This window comes from Myxine glutinosa, chromosome 13 (assembly GCF_964187855.1).
Source record: "Myxine glutinosa chromosome 13, kmMyxGlut1.1, whole genome shotgun sequence".
Lineage (NCBI taxonomy): Eukaryota > Metazoa > Chordata > Myxini > Myxiniformes > Myxinidae > Myxine > Myxine glutinosa.
The window spans coordinates 74,276,453-74,300,046 of NC_136273.1; the positions used below are offsets into that span (position 1 = coordinate 74,276,453).

General features: G+C 35.9%; 1 protein-coding gene across 1 annotated transcript in view; it reads left to right on the forward strand.

Moving 5' to 3' along the window:
• The window catches only part of LOC137412122 (leukemia inhibitory factor receptor), a 110,467-nt gene that overhangs the window by 43,175 nt on the left and 43,698 nt on the right, over nt 1-23,594 (forward strand). The window contains exons 2-4 of the mRNA XM_068097388.2: nt 17,388-17,666; nt 18,022-18,154; nt 18,626-18,780. Of these exons, the coding sequence (XP_067953489.2) occupies nt 17,388-17,666; nt 18,022-18,154; nt 18,626-18,780 (567 nt within the window). The remainder of the gene's footprint in view (nt 1-17,387; nt 17,667-18,021; nt 18,155-18,625; nt 18,781-23,594) is intronic.

Consider the following 23,594-nt stretch of genomic DNA (forward strand, 5'->3'; position numbering starts at 1 on the left):
GTTTTGAGGTACAAATCGTGATACTCACCAAGATTCTTAATGTTATATTTTTTCCAAACATTTTGTGCGTGTACATAATCTTTATCAGATATATGACTATTATTTAATTTGTTATAGAAATTTTCTTTTAAAGGAAGTTGTGTTTCATTGAATCTCTCAAATGAGTCCATATAGTCAAAGGGGTAAATTCCCTTTTGTGTTAGAAAATCTTTATCTAAAAAATACTCTGAAAGACATGGAAACTCTTTTAGATTTTGAACCAAGTTAGCCAATGGACTTGCCATGAATTTAAATGTATCAAGAAATCTGATATGAGTAATAGGAGATGTGTGAATTGTTTTTGTGAATGAAATGTATTTCTGATCCGTGTTTGGAATTGCTGAGATACTTCCAGAAGTCTTTGAGAGTTCCTTGATAAATAGATGTGTATCATAATGAGCGTTGTTATGAAGAAAGACAGGAATGAAAGAGGGGAGTTGATAATTAATATTACAACTTTGATGAGCCGGACCTCTATATTTACCAGTGAGATGACAATGGTCTCTAACCTTTAGACCTTTACCAATTTTCTCCTCACAAATATGACAGACATTGTTTTTTATAAATTCCTTTTTTTCTTTACTTGTTGAGGACATTGGTTTATTGGTTTCTCTCATTATCTTGGTTAATCGAACACAGTCTTTTTCTAGTCGTTTCACAAACTCCTCTGGGGTATTTGAGCCTCTATACATCTCTACCTTGTTATATTTATCACCAACGGATGATTTGATATAATAACAAAAACCACAAGGAGTATGTTTTTGATATTTATTTGTGTATGATTCTTTTGGATCTGGAGAAGCAGTATCAATTTTTTCTAAAATACTTTCAAAATCAGCATATATAACAAATGGATGTTTTATTGTTTTCTTTTCATCTTTGAATGTGATCTTTGAGTCTTTTTTAGGCATGTTGATTACCGTCGATTTATGTTCACCACAATAATTTGAATGTTTATCTAATCTTTCTTGTGTATGGAAGAAGTTAAGACAACGCATACAAATATATATTTTATTTGTTCTTTTACATACTTGTGGTTTTATTAATTTTGTAATATCTTTGATGTATGTATAATGTGAATTTTCATCTGAATTAAAATATAGAAGATTAATATGAGTTTGTTTACAATTGTCAGAAAGCTTTAAAACCTGAATGTTGTTTGTTTCTGTTAGACCATAAACATTAACTGATAAATTATTCAACTTTTCAAATTTAGGAATATCATTTAAAGTCATCGGAAACTTTAGATCTTTCGTATTTAATGTATTCTCATATTTTTTATAATGAGATACTCTTTCATCATGAAAATGTGGAGGATGTAAGTGTGCTAGAATAGACCAGAGAAAACATTTATTGTCTTTATTTTTGATATTGATAACTGCTTTTCTATTTTTGATAACACTGGGTAAATCAATGTAAGAAGAAGCTTTTAGAGGATCTGATTTAAGAATATGAATGTCTATGTAAATAATTTTTCCTATATTGAATCCACTTCCTACGATTGAATTATCCACATCTTGCTCTTGTTTAATAAGTTCATCATAGACTCCTGATGTTTTAAAATCTTGATATGAAGATATGAAGTGTGGCTCAGTTCTCATGTATGGTGTATCTATAACTCCTTCGTCCTTTGTCATTTCTAATTTTACTCCCATATAAAATTTAAGTGGTTTCATTTCTTTTAGTGTTTTTTCAATCAACGTTTGAACAGCAGGTTTAACTATTTCTACAGCATCAACTATAGACTCTGGTTCAGGAGGTTTGAAGTTAAAGACTCTTATTTTAATATGTCCTTTGAATGCACCATCAGAGTTTTTAATAGTAAACAATTTTGACAAGTGTTTGTTAGTTTTAAGATGGGCTTTAAACCCCTTCTTGAGGATGGTTGTTTTACAGACCTTACAATGTTTTGTTTTAGGTGGAAGAGGGGAATGTTTGTTAAGAATGTTGTATGTATGTTTTGCGGTGAGAATATGTTGTTTATAATATTTTACTTCCTTCTCGCAAGTATCACAATAAACCATATTTATAGCGTGAGAAAACGTGGTGTTTTATATATATCACTGTGCTTAAAATAAAACACTTTTGAGCTTTACAGCTCCGTTTTATATATATCGCTGTGCTTAAAATAAAACACTTTTGAGCTTTACAGCTCCGTTTTATATATATTGCTGTGCTTAAACTAAAACACTTTTTCACTCAGAATCATCTAAGTCATAACTATCACATGAATACTCAGAATCATACTCAGAGTCATCAATAAAGCTACTCTCATAACTATCATTTGAGCACAAACTATTAGTATCATAACTATCATCTGTGTTCAATGAAATACTATCATCACCATCGTCCGAGTTCAATGAAATACTATCATCACTATCGTCCGAGTTCAATGAAATAGTAAAATCTTCACTGCTATAATGACTCATATTTAATTAGCAGAAAAAACCTTTCCATCTATACCAATATACTTTCTTTCATTAACGGATTCAATCTCTACATTTTTAATATCAAAAGTTATCTTTAAATAATCTCTAACTATCATAGAACGAAATGACATTTCACCAGAAATATTAACATCATTCATTTTACTTAGATCTACACCCTTTGGATTATTAAAGTAAATACAAATTTCTCCACGAGTATTGTTGATGGTCTTATCATTCTTTTTCAAAGTATCGTGGTCAATCACTTTTTCAAGCTTTGAATAAATTGCCAGGAGTAGAGGAGAAACTTTTGTTAGATTTACTTTAATGGATGTCTTTCCAGGTATAGTTAGAGCTCTTCCTTTAAATGAAATAGAGGGGCTCATGTTATTTTCCATAACTGGTTTTACCCAAAAATTTCCATATTTATCTTTGTTCAATTTAACATCTTTGACATATTTTTCTATATCTTTCACCGAAGTAGAGATTGATTGAAATTTGTCTTTTGTGCTTTGAAACATTGTATTTATTAATGAATAAACTTGCGTTTAGTTTAAGTAAAAATTTACCATATAAATATGATAAGTTCTGAAGGATATTTAGAATTTCCAGACTCTCCATATGATAAATTAGAGAATTGTCCGGCTTGTGATAGAATAGGGCTTAATAATGAGGGTTCATATAAACAATGTATTTTCTGTGATTTAATTTTAATTAATGATAATAAAAAATATAAAAATATATATAACTCTTTTAAATTAGAACCAAAAATGAATTACTTTACAAGATTAATAAGAGAGATGAATGTTAAGTATTGTGATGATAATACACCATTTCTTTCAAGTGAAGAGACTATTTGTATTGAGGAAATGTATAAGGGTTTAATGATATTTATCATTCAAAATAATTTTAATGGAAATGTAAATACAAGATACTATATAAATAAAATAATGAATTATTTTGAAATTAAACCCGAACTCAGGATAAAATATAGAGTTTCTAAAATAGCTCAAAAAAAGTTAGATGACTTGTTTTCCAAATATATAAATGAATGATTTTTTACCCGTTTGGGAAAATAAGATAAAATTTAATAACCATAAAAACATTCCAAATTCATTGAGATGTCTAATAGTTGGTTCAAGCGGATGTGGAAAAACCTGTTTACTTTTAAAGATGCTCCTTGGTCCTAATTTTTTAGATTATGATAATTTTATAATTTTTACAAAGTCTAGTTTTCAACCCGAGTATCAACTACTTTCACAGGGTTTTAATGCAGGTCTTAAAAAGGAAGACATTATCGGTTTATTTAAACTTCAAAACAAACTAAATGATTATAATATTGAAGATATAATACAATTATTTTGTGATACACAGAAATCAAAATCGAAACCAAAACCCATAACTTGTATTCTCAGTGATAATACGGATGATATACCTTCACCTCAAGATTTAGATAAATCAAAAAAGAACCTTGTCATCTTTGATGATTGTGTTAATGAGAGAAACCAAACAGTAATGGATAGCTACTATACAAGAGGGAGACATTCTTCTTGTAATTGTATATATCTTAGTCAATCATATTTTCAACTCCCTCGACGCTCAATAAGAAACAATGCCAATACTTTTATTTTATTTAAGTTAAATTCAATAGATGTAAATAATTTTTGGAGAGATAATTGCTCTACGTTATGTAGTAAAAAAGAATTTGAAAATTATATGAAACACACGATTGAAAAATATAAATATAATGTTGTGAAACAAGATGAGATATTAAAGGATGTATTTTTATTTTAAACATAATTACATATATAAATGATAACTATTATTATTAATCTTGTGGGTAAATCTGCTTCAGGAAAGAACTTTCATAAATCTAAACTCTTGAATAGTAAAAATGAAAAGATTGTAAGTTTTTTTTAAAAACACCCTATGGTTCGTTTTGTGAGTACTACAACCAGAGCAAAGCGACCAGGAGAAGAAGAAGGGAAAGATTATTACTACATTTCAATGGAGGAACATATGCGATTGAGGAACGAAGGTCAAATATTTGAGGAGGTCTCTCTTGGTTCTACAAAATATTCACATTGTAAGAGTGAGTTAAATAAAGTAAAATCTAATGGTCTTGGGATTTTAGTATCTAATCCTGAAGGAATGAGACAAATTATTAAACAATTGTGTGGTGATGGAGTTAAGATTTTATCATTCGGTTTTGATATCGATGAGGAGACTCAACGCAAACGTATGAAAAGCAGAGATACAAGTGTTAGTGACGAAGAAATAACAACTCGTATTAATACCAATAAAGAATTTGATGAAATATTTAAAGAAAAGGATTTATTTCAACACATTTACTATAATGACAAAGAAAAGGAAAATTTTCCCATTGACCTTTACAATTCATTAAATGATATTTTTCAATAAATAAATACAGAAAATGAATACCGAAGAAAGAGCAAGAAAGTTTAAAGAACATCAAGAGTTGGTTTCAAAAGTTGTAAAGCAACAGGAAGAGATAAAGAAGAAACGGAGACAGAAACTAACTGGTGAAGAAGCCTTTGAAAGAAAACAAGAGAAATTTTTTAAACCGCTTTTAAAAACTCAACACCCTACAGTTCCCACAGTAGAATTTACTCCGAAAAAACTTCAAATGCTCAAAGATTTTAGTCAGATAACAAAACAAGAACTTGGAAAATTAGAATATAATGATGAAGAATTATTTCAGAAACTTGAGGAGGTAAATCAACCCCCTAATTATGTAGTGGAAGCTCTTCAAAACAATGAATATTTGGCAGATTCAAAAACCAGAGCAGGTCTCATTCCAACAGAAGAACCAGCAGTGTTCCATCTTGTGAAAGAAAAGGTATTGATATTTAATGATGAATTGATGTTCTTGAGTTCTACTCAACCAAATGTTAAATTAACTCCAAGATTAATGTTTCTTCTAACAAACCCCGGATTCAGCGGTTCAAAATATTTTGAGGAACCACTTGATATGGAAAGAGAGGAAGATAGGGTATATATTGAGTTGCTAAATGCACTTGATTATGGAGTTTCTGTTGCTGGTAAAAGTAAGAAGAATGAGAAGGAGAAACATATTATTGATGCTTTAAGTAAGCTTGGTTCGGGTGTTAGTTTTCTTCCAAATGACCCATCACAATTAGTTAATAGGCTATTATTGTTGTTAGGTAGTAAGAAGGCTGGAAACAACAATTGTTTTAATGAATCCTCAGCCATTTTAGATCAGTTGATGAATATGAAAATAATTAATAAATGTCAATACAAAGATATTTTATTAGATATTAAATAAGATGAGAAGCACAATTCTTAGTTTTAATTTCACAACGAGCGATTACACAGCTTCATTCCCTTACCCACTACAACTTGACCCCCTTACCTCATATGAGGCATCTTTATTGTCGATGGAAACTTATAATACCTTGTTTAATATCACAGAGAAAAACAACAAGTTTAGTTATAATCCAGGAAGTGGATATAAAACTATAACCGTTTCACCTGGAGCTTACGAGATTTCTCAAATATCTTCAGAAGTCTCTCGCCTTATGAAAGAAAAAGGTGATGAACCAAAAAATATTGTAATAGATATTCAAAAACACACTTCAAAATCAACGATTAAACTTAAAAATAATTATAAAGTTGATTTCACGATTGAAAATTCGTTTAGAGAGCTATTGGGTTTCTCTTCAAAAAAGATTGAAAATAACGGGACGTTTTACAGTGATAATGTTATCCAAATATCCTCCGGTATAAATTCAGTATTAATTCATTGTGATTTGATTGATGGTGCTTATAACAATGGAATAAGAACAAATACAATATTTTCATTCAGTGCATACTCAACCCCGATTGGTTATAAATTTAATATGGAACCAAAAAATCTTGTCTATTTACCTGTGTCAGGAAAAACCATATACAGAGTAAATTTTAGGATAACCGACCAAGATAATCGTATGATATCCTTTAATGATGAAATTATATCCATCAGAATTCACCTACGTGAAGTTTTTCAATAAATAAATAATGGTTATTGTGAGAAAACACGAGTTGGGAAAATATAAAATAATTACAGGGGAGGGCATGTACCTTTCACCATACTATACAAGGTATGTGGGTAGAGGATACTATAAACCAAAGAGACAACGAGGTGTAGGTCATCAATTTCGAAATAAAGGAGATGGGATAATTGATACTCTAATGGGTATTGGTTCAACCATCCTTAAACATAAAGACCTAATTGGTTCAACTGCTTCTGCCGTGGGCTCCGTTACGGGTGCTATAAAGAGTATAAAAGATGCTCAAAAGGGGTCTCATAAATTACAAGCAATCAAAGAAATAAAAAAAGGTAAAACTCAACTATCTTCACAAGAATGACAAAAAATCATTAAAATACTTGGGTCAGGGTTTCAACGATTTTAATACTATTGTAAATACAAGTATGGAAGCGATTGATAGTATCTATGATTTGGATGATACAATTATCATTTCAAACTCCACGAAAAAGGAAGACTATTTTAAGGTAAATGCTATAACAGGAACAGACTGGAATTCAAACGGAACAAAAAGTTTTGAAATAAATAATCAACAAACTTACTTGAATATAGCTGATAGTTTCTTGCTGTGTAAATTTAAATTCACTAAGGCTGCGAATAATACTAATGCTACACTCGTAAATGATTTCTTCTGGAAAATGTTTGATAGTGTTCGCCTGTATATTGGAACACAAGAGGTTGAAGCGGTTGATTATGTCTCTACTACATCTGAAATGATGAAATTTACACTATATTCGTTTGGTGATAGAATGGGTAAGGGAGCTGTTGAAGGTTTTATTCCTGATATGTCAACGGGTACAAACACAGACCCTGGTTATAGTCAAAGGAAGGCAATGTATAATGATGACACAAAACCAAAGAATAGTTTTACCGTAGCAGTACCTCTGAAAGGTATATTTGGATTTTGTGATTATGACAAAGTTTTGTATGGTCTTAAAATTAGATTTCAACTACAAAGGAATGATAATGTAAATAGGTTGCTTTTTGGGGTTGAAAATGCTTTTGGAGACAACAATAAATTTGTTATTAATGATTTGTGTTGGTATATCAGTGAATATACTCCTAATCTTAAAACGGAAGAGATGTTAAATAGAAGACTTAACTCAAAGAAACCGCTAAATGTATCATGCCTTAAAAGAAGATGTCAACACGTTAAACTGGAACACACTACCTACACTTGGAATTTGGGTGTTCTTCAAGGAAAGCCACGATACCTCTGGCTCATTTTTTAAAAACCAGATGGAGAGGACGGTACTAATAAGAATAATGCGCTGAGTGATAATGCTAAGGTGAAACAACTTCGGGTTTCTCTTGATGGCACATTTTATCCGCGAGATAGATTGGAAATTGATTGGGAAAAAAATGATTATGCGGAAGCCTACAAGTCTTACCAAAAGGTGTGTGAAAGCAACGGTAATAATGATCCTATTTTGGAAATGGTTTCGTTTCAAAAACTTTATACAATCTATGCAATTGACCTGATTTCTCAAAAGGAAACTATAAAGTCTAATCGAGTGGATACTTCTCTATACATTGAAAGAGGGGAGAGTGAAGAGGTTAATGCATATTGTTTGCTTTTGGAGGAAACAGAATTACAGATTAATACAGATAATGGTGTTATGATTAATATCACATATGTTTTTTCTCATAAATAAATGGTTGGGGTATATGTTAATCAAATCAATCTTAATAAATTAACATCTTGTATTCAAAATCAAAAGCCTTGTATTATTAATGTTAATACAATTCAAAGAAAAGGAGCTGTAAGAATTGATGTTTTACTCACACACACACAAGTAAAAACACTAAATGATGTTGGATCACTTAAAATTAAAATGACGAAACCTATGTTAAAGAAATATTCAATAGACGAGTCAAGAGGAGGATTTCTCCCGTTTCTAATTCCTTTATTTGCTAGTTTAAGTGCGGCGGGAGCATTGACTGGTGGTATTTCAGCAGCGGTAAAAACTGCTAACAAAAGGAAGGCACAACTAAAAGCTCAAAAAGAATTGGAAAGACATAACAAGGAGTTGGAGAAACAAATTAGTGGAAGTGGTGTAATTGTAGATTTTGCTCAAAAACTTGAAAGTCTACCTGATAAAGCTAGATTGTTGGTTGGAGATATGCTTTCCTCTATCGCTCAAGCGGGTGTTAAACTAACTAAACGGGGTAATGGATTGTATCTTTCTCATAAATAAATGGATAAATGGTTTAAACAATTTGGAAAGAATACAACGTCAAATATAGAACTAGCTAAGTATTGTAAAACACTAAAAATTGATAATGTGGTTATTTGTATGAGAGATGAATTAATACATATAAATAAGAATACAAAGAATATTATTATGAATTTAGACACACAGAATGGTTCTCATTGGGTTTGTATTCATAATAGTCAGGATAAATATTATTTTGATAGTTATGGTATGCCACCACCTGTTGAAGTAATACAATTCTTACAGAATGGTGTTTATCAAACATTTCAAGTTCAAGAAATTAATTCTAAATGTTGTGGTCAATTATGTTTATATGTATTATTTCAACTCAACAATAATGAAAATTTTTATGATATCATTTTTAATCTAATATAAATGACTTATGTTGGAAAAGATGGTTCTATCTTTGGAAAATCCTCTCAGGATATTGATTTATCAAATTATTATACAAAGGCACAGGCTGAACGACAAAAATATAGTGTAAGTAAAAATATTAATATGAAGAATACTTATAAATTAATCAATTATCCAAACCCTACAGATGCGAATGACTTAATTAGATTAAGTGATTTATCACAATATATATATTTTAAAGAAAACAGCACGTTTTGTTAAACAAGTAAAATTTACAACCACAACACCTGGTTATACTGACCATACACCTTTCCTCATTGAATTTAACTACCTGCTTACAATTGAATTTTATAAAGAAGGACATATAGTTAATATGCGAATTATTAAATGGGGGTATGATATGCCTGATTTAGGGTATAATTGGTCTTTTTCAATAAACATAGAAGAACTACATGATTTTAATCAGTCTCGTAAAGAAGAATATTATCCACTTGGTGAGGATAAGGATTTATGTGGAAGTACAATTAATAAACAACAAATACATGGTTTTAAGAAAAGAAAAATATATGATAGTATAGCGATGGTTAGCATGACAAAGAAGGAAGGTCATGAGATAAGGATAGAAAGCCAAGGAATACAAACCAATTTGGTAGTGGGAAGATGGGGTGGTATTACCTGTCATAATATTAATCTCACATATATTTCTGATACATAAATGGCAGGAAGAAGACTACAAGAGAATTATAATTTTTGTATTCAAGGATACCTACAAGAAAAGGGTGCTCGGTATTACATACCTTATGATTTGGAGCATATACATGGGAATTTTGTCATTAAAAACTGGCCTTATACTGATATTGTTAACCCCACAAATAGAGACTTGTTTAAAATATTAAATAAAAATGAACTTCTCAAAGTTATGAAATATAAAACTCTTTTAGAAATCGTCAACAAATCTTATTGGTATCCTATTATGAGAAAAATAATTATAGATACAAGAATATCTCAAAATCCAGATGAGTATATGTATAATATTCTTTGGGATTCAAACTCAAGGGTAGCAAGGGATGAGGAAGGAGTTGAAGAAGAGAAGGAGGAAAGAGAGAAAAAGGAGAAGGAGGAAAGGGAGAGGGAGGATAAGGAGGAGAGGGAGAAAAAGGAGGAGGAGAGGGAGAAAAAGGAGGAGGAGGAAGGAGAGAAAAGGGAGAAGGAGGAAAGAGAGAAAAAGAAGAAGGAGGAGAGGGAGAAAAAGGAGAAGGAGGAGAGGGAGGAAAGGGAGCAAAGAGAGAGGGAGGAAAAATATAAAAAGATGGAAATCAGTGAGATTCGTAAAAGATTGAGTGTATTACAGCAAATAAATCAATCTCAACGCACCGAAGAGGAAATTAAGGAATTAACAACTCTTATGAAGATAATGGTTTCAAAAATAACAACGTCAATGTCTTCAATTTCAGGGAGGAGATTTAAACGTGAAAGTGGTGAATAAGAAGAAGAAGAAGAAGAAGGAAACGATTATGTGATTGATGATGTTGGTGTCATTGACTTTAGTTAGTTTTTATTTGTAAATAAATGGAGGAGAGAGTGAAGGCATTCCTTAGGATTCTTTATGTTTTAAAAATTAAGATAGAAATGTATATGTTAAAAACCAAAAAGGTTTTGATACTCTGTCGGAATTTTTCTGATAAATAAATATGAGTTATTGTCTCAAATGTAAAAAGAAAACTAAATCTAAAAATATCTCTTATGTTAAAGCTAAAAATAATAGAGTTTATCAAAAAGGAATATGTCAAGTGTGTGGCTCTAAAAAGTGCCAATTCATCTCACCTAAAAGAGGAGGAGATATACAAAAGTTTCTGTCAGGAAGTAAATTTACAACAACTGGAATTCCAGGGGAATTACACCTTCCAGGGTATTCTTTCTGTGGTCCAGGAACAAACCTGGATAAAAGATTAGATGAGGCTGACAATCCTAAACCTTGGTCTAAACCTACAAATAGGGTTGACGAAGTGTGTATGAAGCATGATATTGCTTATGGGAAAACCACTACGTTGACTGAAAAACATAAAGCCGACAGCGAAATGTTGTATAATTTGTCTTTGATACAAAATCCAACGTTGAGAGAGAAAGTTGATAGGTTTATTGTGAGAAATTTGATAAATGCTAAATTGAAACTTGGTCTTGGTTATTCCTCAAAAAACTATTAGGCTCTAATGATGTCATCAAGACTGAGGAGCTTTTGGCTGAAGAATTACACAAACCTATAATCACAAAGTTTAAAAGAAGGAAGGTTTATTCTAAATACACCGACCACATATGGTCCGCTGATTTAATTGAATTGAATAATGACAGGGGATACAGGTATGCTTTAACCGTTATTGATTTGAGGAGTAGATTTGCCTGGGTTGTCCCTTTAAAAAATAAAAGGGGTGATACTTTAATGTTAGCCTTTAAGCGAATATTTGATCGGGATAAAAGGAAACCAAAGAAGTTATGGACTGATGAGGGAACAGAGTTCTATAACAAAATATTCATGAAATTTCTTAAGGGGAAGGGTATTAAATTATACAGCACCTTTAATGAAGGAAAGGCAGTTGTTATTGAGCGTTTTAATCATACTTTAAAAGAGAAATTATATTAAAAATTCACACAACTCGGTTCTCAAAAATGGGTGTATTTAATTCAGGATATTGTAGATAATTACAATAATACAGTTCATTCATCAACAAAATCAAAACCATTGGAAACATTTACAAAATTAGAATATGAAAAGGAGATTAATTTGAGAAAGCCCAAGTTTAAAGTTGGTGATATTGTAAGAATATACAAATGGAAAAGTCATTTTGAGAAAGGTTATACACAAAAATGGACTCGTGAATTATTTAAAATCATTGATGTAATGGATACAGTCCCTTGGACCTACAAATTATATGATTTAAATGGAGAAGAAATCTTGGGTTCATTTTACTCGCAAGAATTACAAAAAACACAAGTAATCAGATAATACCCTTGAAAATAATAAATAAATAAATAAAATGTAATGGGGATACGTTTTTAAATCTGTGAACCCCAAACACAGAATCCCACAACTTTTTAGTTGGGGCTTAACTTTTGTGTGTGTATAATGGGAATACGTTTTTAAATCTGTGAACCCCAAACACAGAATCCCACAACTTTCCAGTTGGGGCTTAACTTTTGTGTGTGTGTGTGTATGTGTGAGTGAGTCATAATAATATACAAACCCTAACCCAACCCCATCCCTAACCCAACCCCATCCCTAACCCAAACCCATCCCTAACCCAAACCCATCCCTAACCCAACCCCATCCCTAACCCAACCCATCCCTAACCCAACCCCATCCCTAACCCAACCCCATCCCTAACCCAACCCCATCCCTAACCCAATCCCATCCCTAACCCAACCCCATCCCTAACCCAACCCTAACCCAACCCCATCCCTAACCCAACCCATCCCTAACCCTCACATTCAAAATCCCAACCCTAACCCAATCCCATCCCTAACCCAACCCCAACCCTAACCCTCACATTCAAAATCCCAACCCTAACCCAACCCCATCCCTAACCCAACCCCATCCCTAACCCTCACATTCAAAATCCCACCCAAACCCTAACATAATCTTTCTTTTCTTCTTTTTTTAAATACGTTTTTTTTTTCTTTTTTTCGCTTCCTCCAATTCTGTCTTTCAAGGCTTTCAAGTTTGAAGAAGTAGAAATGGGAAGAAAGAATTTTCCAGCATTTTCTTCCTCGAACTTTCTTGATATTGCTTAAATCAAGCGTCATTAAATAAAGAACATTGTTCATTGCTTTAGAATCCAAAGAGTCTCCAAGAGGAACCCCACAGGTAGAGTCTCCAAAATAAAACCAACTTTCCAAGTTCCCAAGGTATAACCACAATTCCTGTTGAGCCTCCAAGATAGGTATCACATTCCGAGTCATCAAAACAAAACCCCCATTCCGAGTCTCCAAAAATATAACCATCTTTCCAAGTCCCCAAGGTAGAACCACAATTTTCAGAAATATTGGGGGTTTCCGTGATAAGTCTCACATAGTATAACTGCGGACCATCAGGGAAAACTTCCCTTTCCCAATTTTTTAGGGTTTCTATGATGTGTCTCACATAGTATAACTGCGGACCATCAGGGAGAATTCCCATTTCACAATTTTTTAGGGTTTCTATGATGTGTCTCACATAGTATAACTGCGGACCATCAGGGAGAACTCTCCTTGCCCAATTTTTTAGGGTTTCTATGATGTGTCTCACATAGTATAACTGCGGACCATCAGGGAGAATTCCCGTTTCCCAATTTTTTAGGGTTTCTATGATGTGTCTCACATAGTATAACTGCGGACCATCAGGGAGAACTCCCCTTTCCCAATTTTCAGAAATTTGTGGGTCTCCAATGTATGACTTGTATTCTGGCTCATCAAGGTAGAACTTGTTCAGTGGGTTTTGTTTTGATAACTCACAACAAGTATCATCATGGTAAAACTCTTTTTCAGGATTTTGTGGATCTCCAAGGTATAACTCTTTGGCTGGGTCATCAAGGTAGAACTCGTTCTGGGGGTCTTGGTTGTTCAAAATGTCTTCAAACAAAAAAATAACTTCATCCCAAGTTGTGTTAAAAGCAGAATTTTCATTTCGTATCTCAGATACAATTTCCTGTGAAAGAAAATAACAATGTATTAATTTAATACAATTTTTTTATTTGTATAAATCAAGCTCTATGAATATTAAAATAAACTTTGTTAACTCTTACACGAGTCTCATCTAAAAAAAAAATTAAAATAAATAATTAAATAATTAATTAATTAAATAAATAACTAAATAAATAAATAAACAAACTTACCTCCATTGATAAGAGGTTCGAGTCCAGTTCATCAATCTGAAGGTTGAGTTCTACACAGGTAGTAGGACTCCAAGGAATAGCAAAGTTATCCCATTCCATTTCGGCATAGTAGTCCATTCTCAAGTGAAGCAGAAAGCGTGTTTGAAAAAGCCTGTGTGGTCGGTGCCTTTTATAAGGACTGGGTGTGTCATTTCCTGTGGAAATTCCCTGGGCGTGTCTTAACTGGAAATGATGTGATGGAAATTCCCTGAAAATGATGTAATGTATTACCTGGAAATGATACAATGCTGAAGAGTTTCTAAAGTGGGTGGGACTTAACAAAGTGGGTGGGGGCTTAGCAGAAGTGGGCGGAGCTTAACAAAAGTGGGCGGGCTTAGTAAAAAAAGTGGGCGCGGCTTAACAAAAAGTGGGCGGGGCTTAGTAAAAGGTGGGCGTGGCTTAACAAAATTGGGCGTGGCTTACCAAAAAGTGGACGGAGCTTAACAAAAAGTGGGCAGAGCCTACCAAAAGTGTGTGGCACTGGAGGCGCTCAAACAAGAACATTGAGGGAGGTTTATCATTTTATCTTAGCTCAGTTAAAATATCTTGATAAAGAACCGAACTCAAACATCTTTTTTGTTAATATATTAGATGGTGAAGGGAGTGGCAAGAGAATTAAATTATTTCCCACGCATAAACAAATATTTGTAGGGTCGTTGTTTGAGTGGGTCAAAGATGATTCACCAGATGATATTAAGAGTAAAAGGTTAAAAGGTCCATAAGGTCAGAAGGATCACAGGTTCACACCGAAGGACCATTGTTTAAGTGGTCTAATGAATAAGGATAACATGTCAAAAGGTTAGAAGGTTCGTAAAGAACAGGGTGAGAGAAATAGAGGTGTTTAGGGGCAATGAGGGAGGGGAAAAATTAACATGTAAGTCAATGGGAAAATGAGAGTGTCCCAGAAGCAACATATATACACTACTGACGTCTGTTGCAGGGACTGGTGACTTGGATTACTTGTCCTGCGATTCTGTTGTGATTCTTAGTTGACCAGACGTTTTCTATCTGCATTTTTACCAGTTTCGTTGTGTCGGTTAATGGCACAAGCAACTGCATTTCCTGACACTTGTATTTCAAGTCTGCAAGTCTTGACACTTGTATTTCAAGTCTGACACTTGTCTCAAGGATTGGCCTTCTTTTCTCAAAGTTACAATTGCCTGTGTTTTTTGTGGTGTTAGCTGAGCTTTGACACCCATGTTCATGCAATCTGAAACACAAAAACACTCATTAGATTGGGTAAACTGGCCTTTCTGTAAACATTTTTGCAACGCCTGGCAATAATAGACATCGCACGTGATGAAGAGACTAAGCACACAGAGCATTCTTTCCACACAGAGCAGAGTATTTGTAAACAGTTTTTGCTCCTGAGATGAAACATTAATAACATGAACTTTGCATTTCAGTTTGGATTTAGTTTTGTACTTTTTGACCTATTTCCAAAAATTGCTTTAAACCTACGTTTCGCAAAAAGCTCTCAATCTATTACATAAGACTTCAGCGGGTTACAGATGGTCAGAGTCGGCACTTCACACGTTCAAATGATCTTGTCCAGCTGGGTGTACGGGTCCGACCATGCCAGTCGCGTTGCAAGTTCTCTCTATGAGCTTGGTCTCACATAAGCACGCATAGGACTCCTGTGTCCACGGACCAAGCTGGCTGAGTGATGTCGAATATAAAAAGTGTGTGGTGTTAAAGATCCCAATGCATACTGGCTGTGAAGAATTTAGGAGAGAGAAGTGAGGAGGAATGAATGAAGAGTGAGGTGTGAGGAGATTCTCGACCAGAGAGGAGTTTTTGTCTGGATGCCACCTCCGCGACCCCAGCATGGCAGCCTTCATCGAATACCTGCCAGTAGGTATGATGACCAGCCCCCACAGGGATGTAGCTGGTTAGTGAACTATGGTTTGAAATGTGGAACCCGTCAGGGTCCTCTTGCAGAACTCATGGCCCTCTTCACTGGATCCTGGTTTGAATATGCAGTCTCTCAGGATGAACTGCACACAGCCAAACCCTCTCTCACCAACCTTCCTCGCTCATGCCCCCGGCAAGGCGAGTTGTTCCTTTGGTGTCCATCCATCGTTTGGTGTACATCACAATTCATCCATCTCCTGCTCTCCTGAATCCGATGCAAGCTCTTGTGGTGTTTTATATGTTTCACACAAGGTCAACTAAGAGGCCCGGCGTCTAAATGTCTGCATTCTGTTGTCTCAGTGAATGAAAGAGCCTTAGTCCAGTTCCGCTTCCTCCATAACAAACCTCTGCCCCAGTCTATGTCTCTTTCTTGTGAGTAGAACTCGAACCTTAGTCTCAACACAGCTCTGTCTGCACCATAACAATCATTTTTTAAACCACCTTTTGCCACAGTACAATTGACTGAACTTGTACCTGCTTCATTTAAATCCACATTTTCATTTCAAATGGTATATTATTTCGTAACAATGTGTGTATGTGTGTATGTATGTATGTTGGTGTGTATGTACATCTAAAAATCATTGAAAAAAACAGGGCTGGCCCGATCTCCAGCAAATTTTGCATACGTGTTGTAACTTGTAAGTAACCAGGGTAACCCCTTACCTCTACTCTCTGCGAGGAAGGGGGAGGAAGTTGAGGACTTGCCAATGCTCCCGGAGGGAGCGGTGTTTCTCGTAATTATTAAATACCTTTTTGAAGGAAGCAAATTGAAAAATTAATCCACAGAAACTATTCCTGGACATGCTCAAAGTTTCCCTGCTATCAGAAGTAGTCCCACTCTACGGTACTCGTACGTGGTACTCGTAATCAAATGTACATGCGCTGGTATGTAGATGGATTATGGGAACGTAGGTCCCCCATCCATACCTCATGGTTGGGAATAAAAAATTTCTACCAAGTACAGTATATTGACACAAATTGTAACAAAAACGTTTGGCCTTATCATTATAGACAAGGAACATGACCATTGTACGTTTGATTCCTGCCCAGATGTCCACAGCCCAGCAATATTTTAACATTTGGGAAGAACAAAACATGTGAAAGTAAAACAAAACCGCATTAACCAACTTCCTGCTTATATTTCGTGAAAGTAGAGAGAAACTGGTAAGGTCATATCTAACAAGGATTTCTACCGAAATAAAAAGTGTATCAATTGTCACTTCATTTTGTCATCCGTCACCTTAGCATCAGCTTTTCCAGTTCTCTCTCTACCCTCGGTTTCCGTGTTCACTTTTCCAATTTCAGTGATTTTCACTTGATGAAAACTCCTTGAAAACTCCTTGAAAACTCCTTGAACTTTTCCAACTCCTTGATGGACAACACATTGTGTGTGTGTGTATGCTGCTGTGTTCAAGTGTTCCAGTAGAATAAGACAATTCACTAATCGATGCTTTCGTTTCGTCCCAGTGGCTGGGGTCGACAGTTGTCGGATAACTCCCGATAACATAATCGCTGAGGTTGGAGGAAACCTGATGGCAACCTGCGACTACAGCGGAGATGCCATTGCTGGCGACGTCCGATGGTTGCATAACAATACCTCACTGTCGTCTGAGGTCATCGTTCACCAAAATTCAACAAGCTCTACAATCAAATTGACCACCCTGAAGGCTTCCAGGTTAAATGGTGACAACCTAATCTGTCTTCCGTCTCTTAATCACCTCTGCGGAACACTTGTGTTTGTTGGAAGTGAGTTGTCAATGTGATCCATAATTACGTCACAATCCTTAGTCCTTATACTTCAAGCAAATTGTCGATATGCGAGCCAGTATTGCTTTGTGGCTACTTAAAACTTCACACTCGATTAGTATTCCGAGCTAGCAATGAAAATACACAAATGGATTGATCAAATGATGGAATTTGCAAAGAAATATTACTTTTTATTACTTATTTATTATTACTTATTTGTCTGAAACTTGCAATTAAAGCTGTTTGTAGCCTACGGGTAACTACAATATGCGTCCAAGTTTCTAACGAGGCCTAGACTACATACGGTATACTGTACTTGTCCACAACAACACACTGTACACCATTGTCTCTGCAGACCGTCCGGAAACACCCAAGAGCCTGAGCTGCAAAACGGGCGATCTGGTCAATCTTCATTGCACATGGGATCGTGGCAATGACACCAACCTTCAATTTAAAAATGAGAGCACATACCGATTGCATTACAATGTGTAAGAATTTTGCAGGTTGTACAGTACTAGTAGTTGTTGTTAAGACCTCTCTAATGTTGCATGATTGTTGTCGTTGTGTAAAGTTTTAAAGTCTTTAATAAGATTGTAACTGGAGAAACTTCTCGTGGTCCAAAGACCCCGAAGAGCATCGTGGTACCGTACACAACACAATCTGTACGTTAACTTCTGATTTTTTAACAATGACATAACAATTGTGCTTTAAACCATTTTGAAATTTCCACCCTATTGTCTAAATGTTGAAAATTATGTTTAACAAAACGACTTTCAATCATAGATTTTGTGCGAGCAACGGCAGGTGTAAAATCCCGGCGAACATAACCGAGTCAGTGTAAACGCACGCACAGCGCATGCGCAAAAGGTCTCACTTAGTATTGATACGTCATTTCGAAAGTCCCGTATTGGTATACTTCATGTCTAATGGGTTATGATGTATCCCTGGTTCCTTTATAGGTCAAATGGAGAGAGTGGGTCGGTGAAAGCTGCTCAGAGTAATGCTTTGTTGAGGTCACTGAAACGCAACCAGAACTACACCTTGTGGGTCGAGGTCTTTAACGCACTTGGGCGTCGCGCTTCAGCTCCTCTCAAACTCACACCATTGTCGGCTTGTGAGTTCCCATTTATGCCTTCTTTAAAACCTCTTTGAGTCATAACCAACTTTGCATGCAAGACTGTATATGTGTCACTGAGATCTGTCATAAATGCTCGCCGACAAAGCAAAGGTTTGTTGGTAGGCCCATTGATGGAGTTTTATGCCAGTCTTCTGTTTCATATGCAACACAAGGCTGTGGGGTAGAATCATTGTCTGAGGGCACCACTGTGCCACTGATGCAGTGCCCTCTGTAGGTGAGTGCAGGAATTTGGAATTTGTTCACGAAGAGACACGAAGGGACAGCACTCGCATTGATTAATCACTCTGCGTGTGAAACACCAGTATGGTAGTTTAATTATACCTGAGTCGGGATTCAAACCCAGGCTAGATAGCTTATAGGTGAGTGTGCGTATCCCGAGGCCATCCTAGTAATGCATATAGGCAAGGCTTATATCGGTTCAAAACATTAAAAAATAACTTTCCACCTCTATCTATTTTGTAGAGAAAAATAAAGGCCAAACTAGAACGTCATACATCCGGATTCGGACCTGAACCAAAATCAAATTGGCTTGTCTTTGTCACCTAACCAACTCATCCTCCAAGTTTTGTCATAACTCGTCCATACCTCTTTGAGATATGATATATATATATATATATATATATATATATATACTGTATCTCGTTTTTGGCCCTATCACTCAATGGTGAAGAATCACTTAAGAAATCCTTTGAACCGGATCCAGATTTTGACCTTCACCAAAATCTAATCATTTCGTTCTTGTCACACACGCAACCCCTCCACCAAATTTCGTTCGAATCCGTCCACAACTTTTTGAGATATCCTGTTCACAAACAGACAGACAGACATGGGTAAAAACGTAACCTCAATCCACCTTTGGTAACGGAGGTAATAACAACACGAATGATAATAGCATAATATTGATGTTATTACAAAGCAATATCTATCTATAATTCCAGTAATCTCTGTGTGTATGTATGTATGTATGTATGTATGTATGTATGTATGTATGTATGGTTGTCTGTGACCACTGTTTCTCGACAACCACGGGTCCGATATACTTTAAACTTGCCAGGTATATTGCTGGGGACCCGAGGATGTGCCTTTTCAAGGTTTCATATTAATCGGACAAGTAGTTACCGAGCTATGTCCAAAAAACGATTCAACCAATCAGAGAGCAGCGAGTTATCACGTGTGCCGAACGTGGCGAACAGACTCTGCCTCGGACGGCACATTTGAGAGCGTATTCATTTATTTCACGTTGGCAAACTATGTTGGCGTTAAACTATGTTTTAAAACTAATTAAAACTAATTTGCGATTCTTTCGCTTTCCTGCGCGTTTGTGCACGCTATGGCGATTTCTTTACCAAACTCCGCAAGCCGTTCGCTTTGGACCAAACCATTTCATGTAAATAGAGGGGGGGGATTGTCACCGTACTCGCAAGCCGTTCGCTTTGGACCAAACCATTTCATGTAAATAGAGGGGGGGGATATAATTTTAGATATAGATATAGTACGGGCATGCCCTAGTAATTCTAATAAGGAGAAAAAGACATAAAATGTCATAGGCCCTGTGGTTTTAGAAATTTTGCTACACAGAGGTAAACGCCGCCAGTTGGCCATCTTTGGTCGGATTACAAAACAAAATCTTCTGTTGGTTGTTATCCAATGTTATTCATTTGCGGGTTTTAGGATGTGGGAAGAAACTCCAAGAACTCAAAATCTCCACCTCCATTTTGGTAAAGGATCATAATTCATGAATAAGATTGTGGAATGTCATTCTCACAGCTTTGTTCCAAGGGCTCATGTGTTGTCGTTGTGCCAAGTTTGAACAAAATCGATACATGCATGTTGAGAAATAGTTGGGGATACGTTTAAATAACAAAATGGCCACCAAGCGGCCATTTTATATCTGACTTCGATAAATCAGGGCATGCATATCTAAGCCATCATTCGTTATCTGTGTGCCAAATTTGAACAAGATCGGTAAATGCATGTCCGAGAAATGGCTGAGGATGTGTTCAATGTCAGTTTTTTTTACAACTAAAATGTCTGCCAGTCTACCAGTCAGCCATCTTTGCTCAGATCGCAAAATAAAGTGAGGTGCAAGTGTATACTATTGCCGTAATGTACTGTGCTTGAGCCAAATTTGAACAAAATCGGACCATGCATGTTGAAGAAATGGTTGAGGACATGTTTAAGTAACAAAATGGCCGCCAGTCGGCCATATTGGATCTGATCTCGAAAGACAATATGTTGCCTGTGTAAGCTATCATTCATTATCTGTGTGCCAAGTTTGAACAAGATCGGTAAATGCATGTCCGAGAAATGGTTGTGGACACGTTCAACATCAGGTTTTTTACAACTAAAATGGTTGCCAGTCGGCCATCTTTGATCGCATCGCGAAACAAAATGATGTACATATGTAAACCATCATGTATTGTTTTCGTGCCAGGCATGAACAAAATCGGTCCATACATCTCTGGGATATGGTTGAAGAAATGGTTGAGTTTGAGTTTCCGCTTTGAGTTTGCAAAAAAGCACCTAAAGGACTCTCAGACTGTGAGAAACAAGATTCTGTGGGCTTTCATGTGTCTTTCACTGACGAGAGGCTTCCGTCTGGCCACTCTGCCATAAAGCCCAGATCGGTGGAGTGTTGCAGTGATGGTTGTTCTTCTGGAAGTTTCTCCCATCTACACACAGGATCTCTGGAGCTCAGCCAGAGTGACCATCGGGTTCTTGGTCACCTCTCTTACCAAGGCCCTTCCCCCCCCGATTGCTCAGTTTGGCCGGGCCGCCAGCTCGAGGAAGAGTCCTGGTTGTTCCAAACTTCTCCCATTTAAGAATTATGGAGGCCATTGTGCTCTTGGGAACCTTCAATGCAGCAGAATTTTTTTTTGTAGGCTTCTCCAGATCTGTGCCTCGACACAATCCTGTCTCTGAGCTCTGCAGGCAGTTCCTTCGACCTCATGGCTTGGTTTTTGCTCTGATATGCATTGTCAACTGGGAGGCCTCATATAGACAGGTGTGTGCCTTTCAAAATCATGTCCAATCAATTGAATTTACCACAGGTGGACTCCAATCAAGGTGTAGAAACATCTCAAAGATGATTGAGAGAAATGGGAGGCACCTGAGGTAAATTTAAAGTGTCATAGCCAAGGGTATGAATACTTATTGCAATGTGATATTTCAGTTTTTTCTTTTTAATAAATTTGCAAAACTTTTTAAAATCCTGTTTTCTCTTTGTCAATATGGGGTATTGGGTGTAGATTGATGAGGGAAAAAATGAATTTAAACGATTTCAGCATAAAGCTGCAACATAACAAAATGTGAAAATAGTAAAGGGGTCTGAATACTTTCTGAATGCACAGTATATGATTTGATTATTGTATCGTTTTGCATGATTTGAAGTAAATTGATTGTATTTCATTTTGTTTGATTGACCTTTTTCGGATCGGGTTGCAAGCTCCCCTGAGCTGACAGTGTGGCAGTTTAAAGTCCTTGCACTAAACCAAAAGTTCAAGCTTCCAAAAACCGTTCGGCCAGCTTGCGGGCCTCGGCCAGGCGGGTTTGGGTTAGGACTTGGGGTCATTGTCATTAGTCACCCTATAACACACTTAGTCGGAAGTGACGTTTGGGACTCAGGTGTTCATCCTCGACGCCCGTAATATTATGTTAGCTCTTACATGAGCCTCGACTTTGTATACAAAAAAAAGAATGAAAAAAGGCTTATCGTGGCATTGCGTGCGGCAAGCCTACCAGAAGTAAGAATTTTTTTATAAACCACAAACACATACGAACACCTTTTTAAACAGTCGCTACTGCTGCTTAACACTACACTGAAACAAATCTGTAGGAATCCCGACGTCTTTGAGACATTCTATGCTTATCGCGTCCACTCCAGACAAACGGAGCAGAGCCAAGATGTACTGCAATCTATTTACTATACCCCATAACCCCACAGAGGATAACAACATGACCCTTCCTGGCGCTTTTGTGGGCAGTGGGTGCACTAGTAAAAAAATGAAAGTAGTTCCAGGTGCATTAAAATAATCGAGAACCGTAGTGTTTTGGTCTCTGCTAATTTAATATGAATTCCTTTCAACATGGAACGTCAATGCAAGAGGAGGCCATTGCATTCGGCCCATCAATTGCCTGTACAATGGTTGCCAACATATGGTTGTTTGTCCTTGCTCTATCCTTCTAAATGCTGAACGCCAAGCAAGGAAGCAGTGCATGCTGTTTTAAAAGTCTTCAGGATAACTTGGTCTGCGCTCGAACCATCACCCTCCCAGACTCGGAGTGGCCGCTCTTACCATGACACCGCCGAGTCTGCTTTACTTGGACTGTTTACTTTTTTTTTTCTCTTCCTGAAGTGCACGTTTGGAATAAAAGAGGAATGCAAGGTTGGATTAGCTCTTACGGTACCCGCCCTAAGGGCGGGTCTTCAATTGGGAGGACTAAATGAAAAGGCAAAATATCAGAAATTGAAGGCTTTTTTTATTTTAAACGATTCATATAAACTTCCGTTGAAACATATCACACACAAATCATCAAAATCTAAACAGTATTTGTAGAATTTCAATAAAAGCCACATCACTGTTCATATCGGTAAATATTATTCCATCGTGTTTGGAAAAACTGGAAAATTGGAAAAATTGGAAATTGAAAAAAATGGAAAAACAATATAGCCTATTTAACTCCAGGGGGTCCCAGGATTACCCACCCAAAATTTCATTGCGATCGCTTCAGCCGTTTTTGCGGTACCTGGGAACAGACGAACAGACGGACAGACAGACAGACAGACATTT